Below are 17,050 nucleotides of genomic sequence, written 5' to 3' on the forward strand. Positions count from 1 at the left end.
GACAACGCCACAGTGTGGCGCAAGACTCGTTCCGAGCCACGCCCACTTTAAAATCGATCACTTTCGCTTGCTGCAACTGCAACCAGTCATTTTATGTGCTGGGCAATGTCCGCGGTTCGTATGTCGCATTGGCAACATGGCAATAATCAAGTGTGCTCTGTACTAGCTATAACCGCAGTCGAAACGGAGACGGGGATTTGACCAAACCCCAAATTGGGCCGTTATAGTCCGCAGTCTTGGTAAAGCGGGTTTTGGGTGCTACCCCAGAATGGGGATGGAAGCTCGGATAGCGAGACCTCGACTGCAACGCGTGATTTGCTCCAGCCATACGAAACTCATTTTGATGTTGTAAACTGCTTCGGGGGCGATTTGCATTGTTGCGTTGCGTTGTGTAGTACGCGACGGCAGTATGTTTTAGTCACAGAGACGGTTGACGCTCCAAGTTACATTTCAATGGATTTTTTTTTCTGCTGCTTAAATTGCAACATGTTTAGGAATTTGATTTGTACGCTCAGCTAAATAAAACTCGAGTTCCGCCGAATAATCAAGTGTGTATGGTACGCCTATCAAAATGCCGATTTGAAGATTGCCTTGACCACGGCGAATCTTGTTCATAGTTAGGAGGCAGTATCGCTTCCCATCTCGTGCCTGTGAAGGTCATGGTCTATCCCGCGTCTCCAACAAAAAAATCAAGAGAAAACGAAGAAGTGGGCAAAATGGCAGTTGTAGAGGCAACAAACCATAAATTTGACGAAACATCCAACAGAAAAGTAGCCAACACGAAGGAAGCATTTACAGCCAGTGGATAACCAAAAGCCGAAATTTACATACAGCTTTCTGCTTCAGCGAATTGCAGTTTGTCCCGCCGGTGGTTGTTGTTTACCGTTCAATTTAATTTGAAAGGAAAACGCCTTACCGACTTCTTCTTCACAGGTCAAGGTACACCTTTGACTGTATGTTTGCATATGCTGGGGTTACGTTATCTTCGCCGACGCCTAACAATTTTACTACTAGCAAGCGGGTCGAGGCTTACACGAATTTAAAAAGTTTTAAAGGGAAAGGATACGGATCGGTAATCAATTTTAAAACAATAGACAAAAACATTTTTTGACGATGGGGCAGCTAAAACAACTTGTCACAAAATTGTATGTCTTTAACATGTAACTTTAAGTTCGGAAAAGAAATTAAAATTTATTTATCCCATGTTAAAAAAATATGTATTTAAGTATCATTAAAACACGAACGAGAAAATAGCCCTAAATGCATTAAAAGGGTTTATTAGAAGAACTTCTTTTAAAAGTTAAATGTGTGAGTTCACTTTTGGAAAGATTTATATGATCAAGTAGAAGACCTTTGTGTTAGAGAAGCAGCGAGAAATTTGTGGCTGACAAAGACAGGCAGTCATAGGAGCGTAGTGGCAATATCCATTTACCTTTCTCTTTTCATTAAAATGAATTTGATAAGCACCAGAGCAACAGTGACCAACAATGACCAGACCGGGCCAGACCAGCTGTCCAAGCAAGAGACGGGCGGTCGTCCACGGCGTTACAACTTGATAGTGCCGGAAAACGTTGTTGCCAGGCAGTTAAACTCTTTTTACGTACCTACTGCTTTACGTTACCGTACTTGTTTAGCCTTACATTAGCTAAAATCTAAGTACTGCTAACACTGACAGCCCAATCATGCATATAATGAGATTAGCGCAGGAGGAAAATTATATTTTGGGATTAAAATACTGCCTTTAAAGGTTTTTTTTTATCTCTGGCCAACTTATTTATCTGGCGTCTGCCAGAGCTTCTTTAACTTTTTAGCGGGTTCATCAAGTTCCGCTCATTGTTTGTCAATTGGGGCTTTCACTTTTGACAAGCGCTTGGGATAGCTGAAATAATTAGCCAACATGCATTTTTGGTTTTCTGACAATCTTAACGAGAGGGCGACGCTCCGGCATTCGAATTTTGCATTGGAACCCCATTACGCTCATTGTCTTTCTGCAATGCAATTATATGGATTGTCATGCAGGGGTGATGATTTTGACACCCAACCGCTCATTGGTAGCCGGGTCTTGGGAGTGTTTCGCTTGAGTCAGAGTGAACGGCTTTTAGGCCGCGGCTTTTTTAATGTATTGGACCGGAACAAAATGTTTTCATCTTTAAATGACTGTGTGCAAGTTATGTGGCATTAGCCACTTTTCGACTTTATTAATAATTGACGTGGAAATACTTTCACATGTTTACGCATATCGTTTCGCGTGAGATCAACCTCGACCCTATAGCAACCTGTAGTCAAGCAAGGGTGCTTGACTCGGTTACGTATGTGTGATTTGTAAGTAAAAAAAAATAATCACCGACTGACAGTAAGGTACTGGAAATTGAAATTTTCGCATTGGATAGAAATAGCGCTCAATTTTCATAACCACAATAAATAATACAATTTTGGGCACATCTCCTGGGAAACTGAAGAGGCCATCACAAGATGAATGGTGGAAATTGGGCTATTGAAAAATCACATGTTTGCGATCCATTCGGTCATGACTGCTGCTACGCTGGACGGACTGCTCTTAAACGGTACTGACTTCTGCTGCTCCTCCGTATGCGTGGGTAAAGTCGTTGGCCAGGCCAATACATTTAGCTTTGGTATTAAAATAAATGCATTAAATCGATGTCTGCGTTGCGATTCGATGCCTATGATGTAAGCTAAGAAGCAAGCCTCAAAACGCGGCCAGTGCAGTTGCAGGGGATCTAACTCAAACTGCCGCTATTGCCGTTTGCGTTACACCTACTGCACGATATTAAAACGCAACTTGAAATTAACGTTCCATAGCCACAGTTGCAGGGTATGTGCAATTGGCTAGAGATGTGTTTGAATTTTATATTTTCGCACGGCAGCAAACGGCGGCCCACAGCCCACAATTTGGTGTTGCAAACTCCGGGCCAGGTCTATGGCGTACAGAGCAGGCCTATAACGGGAGTGTAGGTAAAAGAGCTCGGCCGTCATTCTTTGGCTGTAGTTTTATTTTTCATAGGAAAGACTGGCGAGTCAAGTGTCGAAAAACTACTATCAAGTCAGAAAAACTACACATGGAAACAGAATAAAAAAAATAACAAGTAAATTATTTATTAATTTATTTTTAATTTATATAAACATAAAAAAAATTTTAAAATGCCAAAAGTAAAATTAAGGCCACCACACGAAGACCTCCGGTTTGGGATTAGAAAAAAAAAACGAATCCACCCAACCCAGTTTAACCCAGGCCATGCTTGATCAGTGAAGCCGTCACTCTGCAGCAAAAAGTAAAAGCTACAATCGTTCTACAAAGTTCCAATTTAATTTAGCCAAGTGTGTGTAGTTAAAAAGACACAAAAAGACACATACTGAATTTTGGTTTTGGATCGACAAGATCATAAAATGCAATGCTTTTAAAAACGTCTATATATATATATATCAATTTGTAACCAAATTGTCTAAAACCAATGAAGCTACTTAGATTTCCAATAAATATTTTTATTGTTCCTAGGTTTAATAATGTATTTTTAAAACCGTAAAAATTGTGTCGAGTTGTATGTGCTTACGTATTACAAAACAACGATGATACATGTTTTTTCGCTTACCTTTTTAATTTTCCGATCCTGTCTTAGGTAGCTTTGCAACTTATATTATACTTAAAAAAAGTTTTATTTAGATAACTTTAAAACTGAAAGACTAGTTTTAGTGCAAGCAGACGGACAGACGGACATGGTTAGATCGGTTGGCCTAGTGATGTCTCCTTCTCTGCGTTTTAAACTTTTGCATGAAGGGTATACAAAGACAAAGGCAGAATTTGTAAGCTGGCCCAAGAATCAAAAAATGAACGGCTTGCCGGCTCCACAACTGGACCTTTGGCTGCCTGTCTGCTTGATTTAGTCCATGGCACATTTTGGGTGTGCCCCAAAAGTTTAAAATAAATCGGTCCCAGCGCAAAAAAAAAAAAAAAAAGTAAAATATTTTATAGCTGCTTTACACTTTTGTAGAACTTTATCTTAATGATCCCCATCCTAATTTTGTCGCGACATAATTAGGTCCAAACGTTCATGTTTTGTACATTTATTCAAGGTATATCCAAAAACGCAACCGAAATGTTATGTATGCTTGTCTGCCAGTGGCTGATCATTAGGCTCGCTTTGTGTCTGCGGTTTTATAACTCCGCTCAAAAGTCGAGTCAGAAAAACATTCAGGGTTACTACACTCTTGGCGCGGCTGCCAAAACCCATGAGTCTTTAAAAGGCTTTGTCAGTTGCGCAAGAGAACGCCACCGCCACCAATATGCAACTAAGAAGCTGTAACCATTACGGTTTCTAAGTCGACCTGCGTCGGCGTCATATTTAGACTTTGCCGAATACAACAGCAACAATGTGCCAACAGTTATAAGAGCAAAGGAGCTGAACCAATTGTGTCCGTTTTTGTCCTTATACATCTTTGTACATGGTCTTCGTTTATTTATCAGTCTGACCTCTTTACACTGTGTGGCGTTTTAAGCTGTACCTTCCTTGAGTTAATCTGTAAGGACATAGTCTTCAAAACTTCCGCCCATCAGAAAAAAATGTTGTAGTTAAATTGATTTTATTTTCATGGCCTCAGGAAAATGATCTATATTCTGCAAGTAATTTTTCAATAAACAGTCATTAAGGATTGATATCACAGAACGGTGACTCATGCTACTAAAAACTGAGGCTACAAATTTTAACAGGCGAAAATAAATGGCAAGCCCAAGCGTAAAACAGAAAGGTTGCTATGGAAAGAGTGGATTAATAATTATTTTAGTTTAAGTTAAAGCCCACAGACTCGAAAGTGCTACCCCCTTAGAAGTCGTGCAATACAAGAACCAGTCGCCTTCGGGCGTAATTCGATTCAATTTTGGCAACCTAATGCGCCGAATAAAGTCTAACAGTTCATTGTGTGTTTCCAATAGACATAGTCTTGGTTGAATGGTCGTCCCAGCTCAGTTTTTGTGTTCCCAAGCCAAGCCTGAGTCAGTAGTTTAAGGGAGTGTCTGTGTGGCGGAATTCATTAGATCTGGCTGCGTGCTTATAAATAATGTGAGCCAATTAATACCAGTTCCCCACAATGTCGTCCGTGCTTACAAACCCCAGCCAGCTGTATTTGGCCAGAAGCTTTCCCCTAAGTGCTTGCAGACAAAATAAAATTCTTGGTTAAAAAATTTGTATTTCGTCTTAATGCCATTAGCTTGTCTAAGCCAGCTCACTTTTGCTGTTCAGGGGTGCACGTCAAATTAATAACATGTGTTCGAATTGGTAAGTGGCAACGCCAGTGCCGCATGCAAGTCGTGATTGTAAAGTTTTAATTTCTGAGCATGTATTTATTGTGTATTGTTCTCGTTTCTGTCTATGTTGTTGTTGTCTCTAGGCATGAGACTCTGTTCTCTTTGTGCACCGAAACGATGTCAAGGCTGGGCCTTTTACTTAAATGCTGAATATGGTAATGTAGAGAGCAGTGGGCTTGAAAGGGCTTGTGCAGCAACTAGCGCTAGTAATGTGAATTGCAATAACATAATTAAATATATTAAATTAGCTCAGAGAAATAAAAAGTTAATCAGACCAAAAACCAGCACCACAACTTACCACGCCGAGCCACTAAATTCAGATAAATCACAAAAATCAATAAGGTCTGCATAAATGCCTTTGCTAACGGCTACAGGTGACCTTTACCTTTTGCTCATATCATCGCTGCTCAAGAACAAACATGGAGAGAAAAAACGTTGGTAGATCATTCACATGAAGCCAAATACCAAAGTGATGCTTATTCACAACCACTTGACTTGTTTTAGGCAAGCATGAGTGTACGAAAAGGGGGCTCTGGACAAGGAATCCCGAAACGTAAAGATGCCGCCTCACTATTTAGCCAGCTGAGGATGTGTTTAGGATTTGGATAATGTCAAAGCGGCGATGGCGTGGGGATCCAACCGCACTTTGTCCACCCTGCCGTTGAACTTGAACCGGCGGCACATGTTTGACAGCTTAAGCCAACTGGTAAGACCAGCAACACCACACTTACATACATGCACCAACAACAATAAAGCACAGCCTGGAAATCGTCGAAAAACGAACAAATATTAAAAAGCGAAAACAAATGGCGCTCTCAAAGTGGCATCTTATGTTTTTGGACGTCTTGGCTTGTGACTGGTTAGCGGAGGAGCTTCTGCGAGATGATTTTTTTGGCCATGACAACAAAGGGGTTGCCCAAAGCAAAGCTAGTGTTTTCTAAAATCAATTGAAGGTTGGGAAGCATTAGAGGTTTAACAGCGCGAGTTTTTTTTAATATAATTTATTTTGTTTTTTTATTTTTTGATTTCCAGAAGATAATTACCTGGAAATGTATAAGAAATTAAGGAAAAGCCCTACAAGCCCAAATGAACCCACCAATAGACCGGACAAATACATCTCGAAAATACAGTTCATTCTGAACACACCGCACTAGATACGATAAAATTTCATGAACAGCTTCTAATCAAGTTGGCAACATAGACACGGACAATACCACTATTGTTATTGCAAAAGCAAAGTCAAATCACAGTATGGAAAAAAACAAAATAACTGACAAAAAAAACAAGAAAGGAAGCAAACTTCGGCAAGCCGAAGCGTAAATACCCTACCAGCTATTGATAAAACTGAACCGTAATTCCAAAATAACAAACTATCACGAAATATCAAGGAACTTAAAATAAAAATTAAAAAACAGCAAAGATACAATTTTTTGTACTCCCCCGATTGTTCCAATGGGAGCTATATATAGTAGTCCGATCGGGCTCGTTCCGACATTTATACAACCTGCAACAGATGGACGGACCGACGGACATGGCTAGATTGACTCCCCTAGTGATGCTGATCAAAAATGTATACTATATATGTAAATGTATATATATATATATAACTTCCTATCGGAGCTATGATATATAGTCCGATCCGGCTCGTTCTGATTTTCTGAAAAGTTTCCTACGGAAAGCTTTAAAACTGAGAGACTAGTTTGCATAAAAACGGACGAACGGAAGGACAGACTGACAGATGGATGGATGGCTAGTGATGCTGATCAAAAACATATATACTTTATAGGGTTGAAAAGGTTTCCTTCACTGCGTTGCAAGCTTCTGACTGAAATTATAATACCCTCTGCAAAGGTAAAAAATTATATAAGACAATACATAAAAATATAGGTGTACGAAAATAAAAATGATTAGTGGATATACAATCCATCAAACAATATTTGCGCTAAGCCAACCCAATCGCAGGTAACGTTACCAAAGCCAATTTATTGCGAATGAGCTGACTACAACTACTATGCGAAAAGCCAAAGTCAAGGACGGAACTGATGTCTGCTGTCAGAAGTGGGCTCTGCTTGGAGCTGAGAACTTCAATTTTCTATCTGCGGCTGAAACGTCAACTGTTTTGTATGACACTCACCTTAAAGATAGCTTGTTTAATCGTTTAACGTTTACTACTTTCCTGTGTCAGTGTGCTTTACAAGCCGTTATTGGGGATTTTCGATGTTTCGTCATTAGTTAAGTTTGCCGAATCTTTAAATAACACGGTGACTAATCGACATTTAACACATGTCAAGTTGCTTTTGAATTACTATCCGGTTTGTTGATTGGGTAGGTCTAGTAGCCTGAAGACTCAAGCTTAAGATAAGTTATGCGTGTTTAAAATGCTGATTTTGCCAATACTGATTCGTAAAAGACACCAGCGTTACCCGATGATATGTCGATAGGATCAGTGCTGACAAAAGAATTCAAGGCCTATGAAAATAGCCATCAACAACTGACTATCCTAAAAAACTCTCATTCTGAAAAAAAAAAAACAAGAATGAAAAAGCAAACTTCGGCAGGCCGAAGGTTATTTAGCCTTGCAGCTATAACAAAAATTAAATATTCTTTTTAACATCTAAATTTCGATTGATTCGCGTATATGTTTATAAACATGGAAGCTTTGATGATTTGCAGCTCAATTATTCGATAGTTTCTATGGCAGCTATATGATATCGTTTTCCGTTTTTAATAAAATTAAAAGCGTAACTCTAAACTGTCAAATTATTAATATGTCAAAAAGAATTTAAAAAAAAATACAGAATAAAAAGTTACATTTAAAAATACAATTTTTTAATATTTTTATTGTTTTTATGGGAGCTTTATGCTATTGTCGTCCGATTTTGATAAAAATTTAAACCGAAATTCTGAAATATTTAACCATTTCTATATGTCGAAGAACTAAAAAAAAAATTAAAAACAGCAAACTTATAATTTTTTCATTAATTTTTCTGATTGTTCCTATGGGAGCTATATTATATAGTCGTCCGATCCGGCTCGTTCCAACTTATAGACTACCTGCCAAGGAAAGACAACTTCATGCAGATAGCTTTAAAACTTCAAAATGCCGCCTTCACTGCGTTGCAGACTTCTGACTAAAATTATTATACCCTCTGCAAGGGTATAAAAATATTATTTTCAGAATGTGAATTACAGCGTGCATCGACACGATAGAGTCAGAAGATATTAAATATTGGCAAAGTGTGTAGAAGGGTTATCCGTGTCACATCTATGAATTATGCGAAGCGGAGCTCACTCTGGAATACCAGGACATACGGAGGGCTCTCGGTAGACCTCAGAAATATTGCTGGCATGTAATCAAACCAAAGGAATCTCGTAAAGTTCAAGAAGGCGCTCTGTAAGCAGCACTCAGTTTCCCATCCGCGTCGCCAGTCATTGTACAAAAAAGAGTGGGAGTAAAGTACATTATCACTGAGTCCTACGCGGCAAAGTCGTCTCGCGACTTATACGACGCCTTCGGACAGGGTAAAATAAATTTATAGCATTTTTAGGTGCCAGTAACGAATGGAACATTTTTATCCACAGCCATGCCTAAGAATAATATTTTTATCTTTTTTTTTGAATACACTGGGAAAAGCATTCCTATGGTTCAAGATACATGTAACTGTAATAAAGATGCTGGTGGGTGTTGTTAACCAGAGGCGGATCTAAAATTTGGTTGTAGATGGACAAAGAACCAATTTTTTTATGCATATATTTATTTCCATTGGAAAAACCGCCTAAACCCCTCCCTCTCTATTAATGACGGAATCCAAACGATATTTAATTGCAACTACTGAGGTATTAAACTTTTTTTAAACAACCTTGAACCATTCGCTCGGGTTGTACTACACTTACACCAGACTTACCATAGGCGATCGGTGGAACACAACCGTTTTCCCACGCTAATAGCGAAATTTTGTTGGCTAAGCCACACCTTGCGCAAAGTCGAGTGCAGCTACTCATGGGTGACGGCAGCGGGACTATGCAAATTGGCCAGTTGCTGCGCAAATGTCAACTTTTGAGTAACATAATTAGAGCTTGCTATAAAAAAGTGGCGAGAAGATCAAGCCAATTCGATCTGGCGGAATGGGATTTGTGTTGCCAACAGTTACCATTGCTGCAGTTTAAACTCACAAGTAATAATTTACGGCTTAAATATAAAAGAACGTCGTCTTTACTGTTAATTGTGGCCAAAGAGTCACTAAGAATTCCTATTAATTAAAAAACCAGTAAGTTTAAAAAAGTAAAATGAATTCTAATTTAATTGGGTTATAGACTGTTTTTAAGACTTCTTAGGTATTTTGTCTCCTGATAGCCTAAGTGGACAATTATTAAGAAACTGACGCATTTTTTTGCAGTCAATAGCCGGACAAAACAAAACCACCCTAGCTATGATTTAATAAACAAGAAATCAAGAAACAAAAACCACAAAGTAAGATGTCATTAAACTATCCGTTGAATATGGAACCTGTTGCTTTCCGCCTACAGTGACATTGAAAAAATTGAAATAGTGACGTGTCGACTTCAGGGTCCCACTGAAAGCGGTAGGTGCATTGAGCCGACAACATTAAATTCGAGTGAAATTCGCTTAAAAGGCAGCAGTAACAGAAATATCATCCAAACACTTTAAATGTGAGCGTGAAATAAATACATGGCAAAACAACATCACAGAAAGCTAGTTGTGTGCTTACGCATATACACTTACAAAATGCACTGTAGCTTGCAACAGTCGATCGGCCAACAGACAGACAGTCGCCGCCCCTCTCCCATCTTGTCAAATGATTAATAGAGCAGCGCTCTGCCTGTTGAAAGACTAATCCCAGAGAGTTGTGCGTACTCGGTTCAGCTGTTCTGTAACTCATTACATTTGACACCGCGCACTTAATGAAGCTCCTAACGACGCAGATGAGTGCGCTTATGCAATCGACGGGCTCCTCTAATCGATAAGCTCACATACTTTCACACCGGCCAACATTTTGTCATTGTGGGCTGTCAACGTTCATTTTAGCCGGCCGAGTTATACGTGTCGCAGCTTGGCTGCGGCTGTAGAAAGTGAAAGTTGAACTGCACATATGGAGCCGCAAAATATTTGATAAATGAAAAGTGCTTTACAGCCGAGTGTTCTGCAGTGGAGAAGGGTAGCTGCCTCGCTGCAGCTTGCCCTTCAGACTAAATATCGACTTAAACTTAGCAAGCTGCGGGTTTTAAAGCGAGACAAAAAAATCAACGAAAACTGCATTCCCAACGGCAATTGCGTCAAGGTCGTTGCATTGAGCATCTGCAAAATCCAGTTTATACATTTATCTACCTGCAAAGGAGACAACAAAAAAAGCAGTAACCGGCACAAGCCACATCGAACACGGTTTGTGTTTCCATTTTAAATTGCAGCTGCCGAAGCTTATTAATAGTTGTGTGAATATAGCAGTTAATGATGCAGACTTAACGTTTAAAAGTCAAAAAGGAACTTTTCTCGTAGTATAGTGAGTCCCGAAATAAACTCGCCTTACTCTACATACTCTTCAACATGTTCTTATGTCCTAGAGCCTTGAAAAGTACAAGTAAGGTAGATCCGTTAATCACAAAGTGAACCTTATAGTCCTAAATAAGCTGTTGATTTAAATTCAATGAACATTTTAGAAAGTTAAAGATATATATATAAATAAATACAATAACAATACTAAAAGTGGTATGTTCTTAAATTGTACGAATTGAATGTTTCTGGCTTCTAATGCAGAATAGAATGGCCAATCAAAATCAATCACAAAGACAAAAAGCAAAGCTAAGGTGTCGGTCCGTTACATGCAAACTGCCGAAAACGTGAAAGACGCATAAAATAATCATAAAAATTAAAAGTTTTTACGCAATCTAATGCACACATCAAACTGTCAGACTGGCTTTGTGGCGGTGAAAGAAAAGGAGATCTATCTGACCATAGCAGGGCAGGTGTGAGAGTGTTAAGTGGAGCAGCGGCATTGGGCCCCATTAAATTCCACGCATAGAAACGTCAAGAGCTCTGTTCACATCGGTTATGTATGTTGTCGGGCTGAAGCAGTGCCTTAATAGATTGCTCATTGCGCAGCGCAAATAATTTGCAGCTAGCTGTATTACTTTTGCATTTCAAGGTGAGTAGCACCATTAACACGGAGCTCGTAAGGGCCATCGTTAAATATAGGGGAAGTTGGGTGTTTGGTGGTCTATTGGTACTTCTCGCACAGTGCCGGTCCACAATTTCAACTTCCAATTCAACGCAAATTAACTGGAGCCTTTCGAAACCTAGAGATTACCATGGCTATGTGCAAATATATTCAAGCTTGCCTCATACTCGTATACTGCTCGAAAGCGAAAGTGCACCGCTGTGCATGCAAAACGAAGTTGCGCCATGTCAATGCTCGTGCATGCTCGTATAAAGCATTCGGATTATACTCGAAGACCTAGCCAAGTAATTTAATAACGATCTTCCGCATGCCCCAACACTTTCGCACGGTAAGCATTGACACCGCCTGTTGTTGTAAAGAGCTAGAGGCGAGGCACTATGGCTGGGCGGGGGCGTGGCCCATACCTTAATTGACATTGTTTTTTACTTTTAGCTATAAGTTCTTGTGGCTTGTATTGACTTTTGCTACCTTTTCTGCCTCTTTTCTAAATTCAAAGGCTTTTCCGGTGTAAACCAGTCACATATAAAATGTTTTTACGCATAAATGTTTCTGAGGTCTCTGCGCTAAGCCAACAGAGACAGAAAACAAGACTAACCCTTTCGCTAGCTATCAAAAACGGCATACCAATTTTGTTATAGTCTAAAGAAATGGAAAGTATTGTTAGTGTTCCTGCCTTTACCCCACCCCATTAAAACTCTTAAGCTTGTTTGGCTTTCGCTAGCTTCATATATATTTAATGCTGTTACGCATTTTTTTTGTTTTATTGTGTCATTATTGACAGCCACTTTGGCTTGCTTATTTCTTGCCCTAGCACTACTCAACTAATAACATTCTCTTTCATTCAGCTACCCTCAGTTCAATTATAAATCTCTATAAATCTTTCAAAAAAAGTTATTTTACTATCAAACCCCAATTAGTATACTCGAGGAGGAGGTTAAGTTATAATTGCATTCGTTAGAGTCGATCTTGGTTTACAGTGCAATGCAATATTATTTAGAAGAGGGGATGTTCATATGATAAGTACTAAGAGGTGTAGACAATTTTAAATTGAATTATATTTTTACATTGTTGGTTGGAGCTGCCTTTCTCTTTTTAAAGCAAACTGATTCTCTTAACCATTTACACATACCTTATTAAACCATTTTTTTATCTTGCTTCCTTTTGATAACATTTTACGTATTTAAATGTGAACGAGTAATTAAGTGTTTAACTGTTTTGTAGATTATTAACAGTTATTATAACCGCAATTTGCTCGGTCACACCGACACACTCACTCACTTAGCGAAACTCTTATTCAACCCATTCATGCCATGCCAGTCTCTGTGTTGTATGCAATTAATATTTTAGCCATAAGCTGGTTGGCTGGCTGCTGACTGATTGGCATACCTTACATAATTTCATAACCATTACCTAGCAGTTTGTTTGAGTGGACAACACGGGCTGACCAACAGATTGACACGGTTCGGCTTGTTACGCTCGATTATATTAATGTTTGCTGGTAAATAGAGCAGGTGATCATACCATGTATTTACCTACATACCTAATTAGATATCCCCTTATGTAAATAACCTTACTTGTGTGTCTATTTACACTTCACCAAGTGTGTGTGTGGAACCAAGTGTGTCAGCTTGTGGTTTGACTTCTTTTAATATTATGGAATTCGGCATAAGTTCAGACGAATCGGCTGAGACAGCGGCCAAAACAAGTTTACCTTCTTCTGCGAAACAGAATGTTTCCATAAGAAAGTTCCAAATAGTTTGAGGCTTAGCAGACCAAGTGTTATCGTGAATATACAAACATTCTATTTTAAAACAAGAAAAGAAGCTAACTTTGGCAAGCAGAAGTTCATATACTTTTACAGCTATTGCAAAAATTAAATTTTCTTCAAAACAAATAAATATAATGATTTCCAGCTCAAATATTTGATCATTCCTAAGGCAGCTTTATGATATTTTTTTCCGATTTGAAAAAATAAGAATCGTAATTCTGAATTATTAAACCGTTACTATATTCAAAAGAAATATAAAAAAATGTTTTCCCATGGGTTTTTCTCAAACACAGCAAAGTTTTTTTTCTCCCTTTTTCCCCGATATAATATTTTCTTTCGATCCGGCACGTTCCAGATAAGTATAAAACAAAGAGACTAGTTTGCGTAAATACTGGCAGACGGACGTACAGGCGGACATTGCTAAATCGACTCCCCTTGTGACGTTAATCAAAAATATCTATATTCGGATCGGAAATGCCTCCTTCACTGTTTCAAACTTTTGACTAAAACTGTGATACCGTCTGCAAGGGTATAAAAAGATACAATACTGCAAAATAAACTGTCCAATTTTAAAATTTATTCTCTTTTAAATGCTGCTGAAACATAAAATTTTAACTCCTTTAAATAGGAAACCCAGCTTAGGACGGGCAAGTTTATTGACTTGCCAACCAGCCTGTTGTTTTTTCAGCTACTCGAATCTGTTGAATGGTAGTATGCAACATTGCAATATTCATATATAACTCAAGTGTTTCTTTGCTGCAATTTGGGTGGGTTGAAGTCTTCTCAAGTACTATTAGAATCTTGTCTAGGACTCGTGGATAGAGTGATTCGGCTCTTTCGGGCAAACCCTCTTGCTTCAAATGGTCTGCCTATTTATCCTCTACAGTGTCGCTCTTTCAAGTGGGCATCACTCACCTGTTTTGAATAGCAGTAGACATAATCCAAGCAGCCACAGAATGCTAAGTCGACTTGTTAAGTACTCCATGTTGTAGGTATTGCGCGTCGTCGTAACTGTAACTGTAAATTTGCTTGATGTGGTTGGTGCGATTGCGATAGTTCACAGAATTTAAAATACCAATAGACGGGCTTAGGTCGAATAGTCGTGTGGAACGCGGACCGTGGGGGAAGCAGCCTCTGCATCGGCAGTGTCGGTTGCCGTTGAGAAAAGCTCTGTTTTATGTTGCATACAATTGCTAGATAACTAAGAAGGCAGTGTTGCAATTTTTCAATTTATATTTTTTTCCAGCCTTGTGTTACAATTTTCTACTGTGGGTTTTGTTTCTGCCGCGGCTGTGGCTTTGGTTACGGCTCTAACTGCACTTTGCTTAAACGTGTTTGTATTGTTGTAAGTAGATTTAGTTGCTGCCCCTATTATTTGAGCTTTCGTTTGTGACTTTTGACAACGCGTAGATGCATATTTCACATACACGTTCACAGATTACAACACTTAGTTTTTTACTATTGCTTTTGGCAAGTGGTTTTCCAGTTTGGTTTTTTAGTTTTTCACTTGAGCCGTTACAATGACCGCCAGCTTACTTGCTAATTGCATTGGAAAAAATGGCTTGGCAAAATACAAAGAGAAGATAAAAACGATGTTCGACGGCTTGCTGTGATTCAGATTTCCCATACGGTATTCGCGGGCACTACCAAATCGGAAAACTTTGTGCGAGCTAGTCTAGAGCGTGGAGAGGAAAATGCGAGGGAAAATAAAACAAAACTTGCACGTTTTTTATTTTGTTTGTTGATGCTTGTACATTTAGCGAAAACTTTCTTTTCAACGCAAAGCGAGCCTACCGACACACACGCTCGAGCTCTTCGACGAACAACAAAATGCAGTTGAGCCTGCTTTCTATGTAAAATTATTAGACAAGTGCAGTTTTTGTGGGCTCTACTTTTTTCGGCACGTTTAACAAGAAGATTAAAATAAAAACGTCACGAAATCGGCGGTGGCTTAATACAATCGGTTAATGCAGTTGACAAGTCCGGGTGACTCTCGTGCGTATCTGCTTACCGTGCGCTTTAGCGAACTACACGTCTTAATCCGAGGAACTACACAGCGCGACTGTGCAGAGTGAGTGTCTCGAGACCCTCGGCAAGCTCAGCCAACCGACCAGTCCGCGCCAAGTTTCGGGGCCAAGCTTTTGGGCCAAGTTTGGTCTGAGCCATGCTCAACTCACTCTGTTTCTGTAAACTATCAGACAGAGCCAAGCATGGCTCAGACCAAACTTGTAAAGTAAATGACTGTTAAAGTCTCTGTTGAGCTCGCTCGGGCCTGGTATCATCTCTTAAGCTTTTGAAAGTAAGAGTAAAGCTAAAGCTTGTGCCATTGCAAACAAGACCAGCTTCTAGTATATGCCTGCTGCTCGGGTATATTATTTACCCCAATTACTTCGGAACCGCAGCCCAGATCGGTTTTCGTTTTGAGTTTGAGCACTTGGCTGAGAATTGAACCCACAGTGCCCGATGATTTTCAAACCAGATACTGACACAAGGCGGGTTACTTGGGTGGTTTTCTTAAACACCAAGGAAAACCAGCATACCACCAGCATAGCTGCAACCAGCAACCTTCCTTCTCTTTCCAATGAGGTTCGGCATGGCTGGGCTACTATATACCATTGCGATTGGAAAATAAATAATGATACAATGTTTGTTATATTTTGATTTGAGCACTAGCTTACACTTGTGGACCGGATTAACGATTTTTCGTTTGAATCCTCCAAGAATTTTAGCTGCTTTCCACACATGCTTCGAGTTATTTTTAGAAATCTACCCAACCGGGTTGTCCTTGATGAAATATATTTGCCATACCCGATGCTAATCTTAATATGCTAGCGTATTTCCAGCATAGGCAGTTTCGAGCAAGAGAATTGAAAGTGAAACGGAGCTGGAAACACGGCAACGACCAAGAACTGGGCCAAAGCAGCCAACCAAAACCGAGCCAAAGCTATAAGCACCACTCCAAGCTCAAGTAAAAGGGGCTCCCTGGTGAACGGCTGCGGCGCCAACATTTGATGGCTTTAGCAAGGCATGAACATTAATATAATTCTGTATCAATTTATTTTTTGCGTGGTTGTGTTTCACACGAATTATTCTGTGAGTGGAGGGCGAAGCGCATTTTGCCTTTAGATATTTTTACATTGTTGTTTAATTTTCATAGTTGATCCGTAACTAACGGGCCTCCATAATGTTATTTCGTTTTCCTACACGATTGTTTGATTGGCTTTTCTCAAAATGAAAAATATAACTAAATTCTCGATATTGAATTGATAACCTTTGATAACTGAAAACAAATTTTGGTTCGACAAGTTGACTTTTGAGCAATATAAATACGAATTACAAGATTATATTTGAGGACAAGTCACCCTGCTCGCGACTTTGTCGTAGTTTGACAGGTAGTTATTAGGTTTAATGGAATATTTCACAAGCGAATTATTATAATGCCAGGCTAATGTCTTAATTACAAAAATGAGCCAACCGGTCGACAACCAAAAATTTTTATAAATGCTTACAAATGTCCTACAATTTGTCGTTTGCTGCCCCTCTTTACTTTTTTGCAACGACTTTAACGGCGTTTCAAAAATGCTTGCCGTTCACTTTACAAACAGGTGGTGCAAATTTATCAACGCCTAATAATCCCGTTTCCGTTTCAAACTATTTCAACTCTTTTATACTGATAGTTTATTCAATAAACCAAATTCCGTCCAAATGTGGTCATTGGTTGGCACGCATTAAGACACTTATTCGTGCACCTTGGGCTGCAAATTGATTCAG

At 39.3% G+C, this 17,050-nt stretch overlaps 1 protein-coding gene across 17 annotated transcripts in view; it reads right to left on the reverse strand.

Annotated features, from left to right (window-relative positions):
* Positions 1-15,441, reverse strand: part of LOC128253599 (mucin-5AC) — a 35,224-nt gene extending 19,783 nt beyond the window's left edge. For 7 of the 17 annotated variants that reach the window (XM_052982129.1, XM_052982128.1, XM_052982120.1 and 4 more), the window contains exons 1-2: positions 15,291-15,441; positions 14,195-14,296 (exon numbers count right to left, since the gene is read on the reverse strand). In XM_052982129.1, the coding sequence (XP_052838089.1) occupies positions 14,195-14,264 (70 nt within the window). In that variant the 5' untranslated portion in view covers positions 14,265-14,296; positions 15,291-15,441. Of the gene's footprint in view, positions 1-14,194; positions 14,297-14,354 lie in introns of all 17 variants that reach the window. The other 10 variants (XM_052982124.1, XM_052982125.1, XM_052982123.1 and 7 more) reach the window with 4 other exon arrangements.
* Between the last annotated feature and the right edge of the window lie 1,609 nt (positions 15,442-17,050).

The sequence above is a fragment of the Drosophila gunungcola genome (genome assembly GCF_025200985.1).
Source record: "Drosophila gunungcola strain Sukarami chromosome 2L unlocalized genomic scaffold, Dgunungcola_SK_2 000110F, whole genome shotgun sequence".
Lineage (NCBI taxonomy): Eukaryota > Metazoa > Arthropoda > Insecta > Diptera > Drosophilidae > Drosophila > Drosophila gunungcola.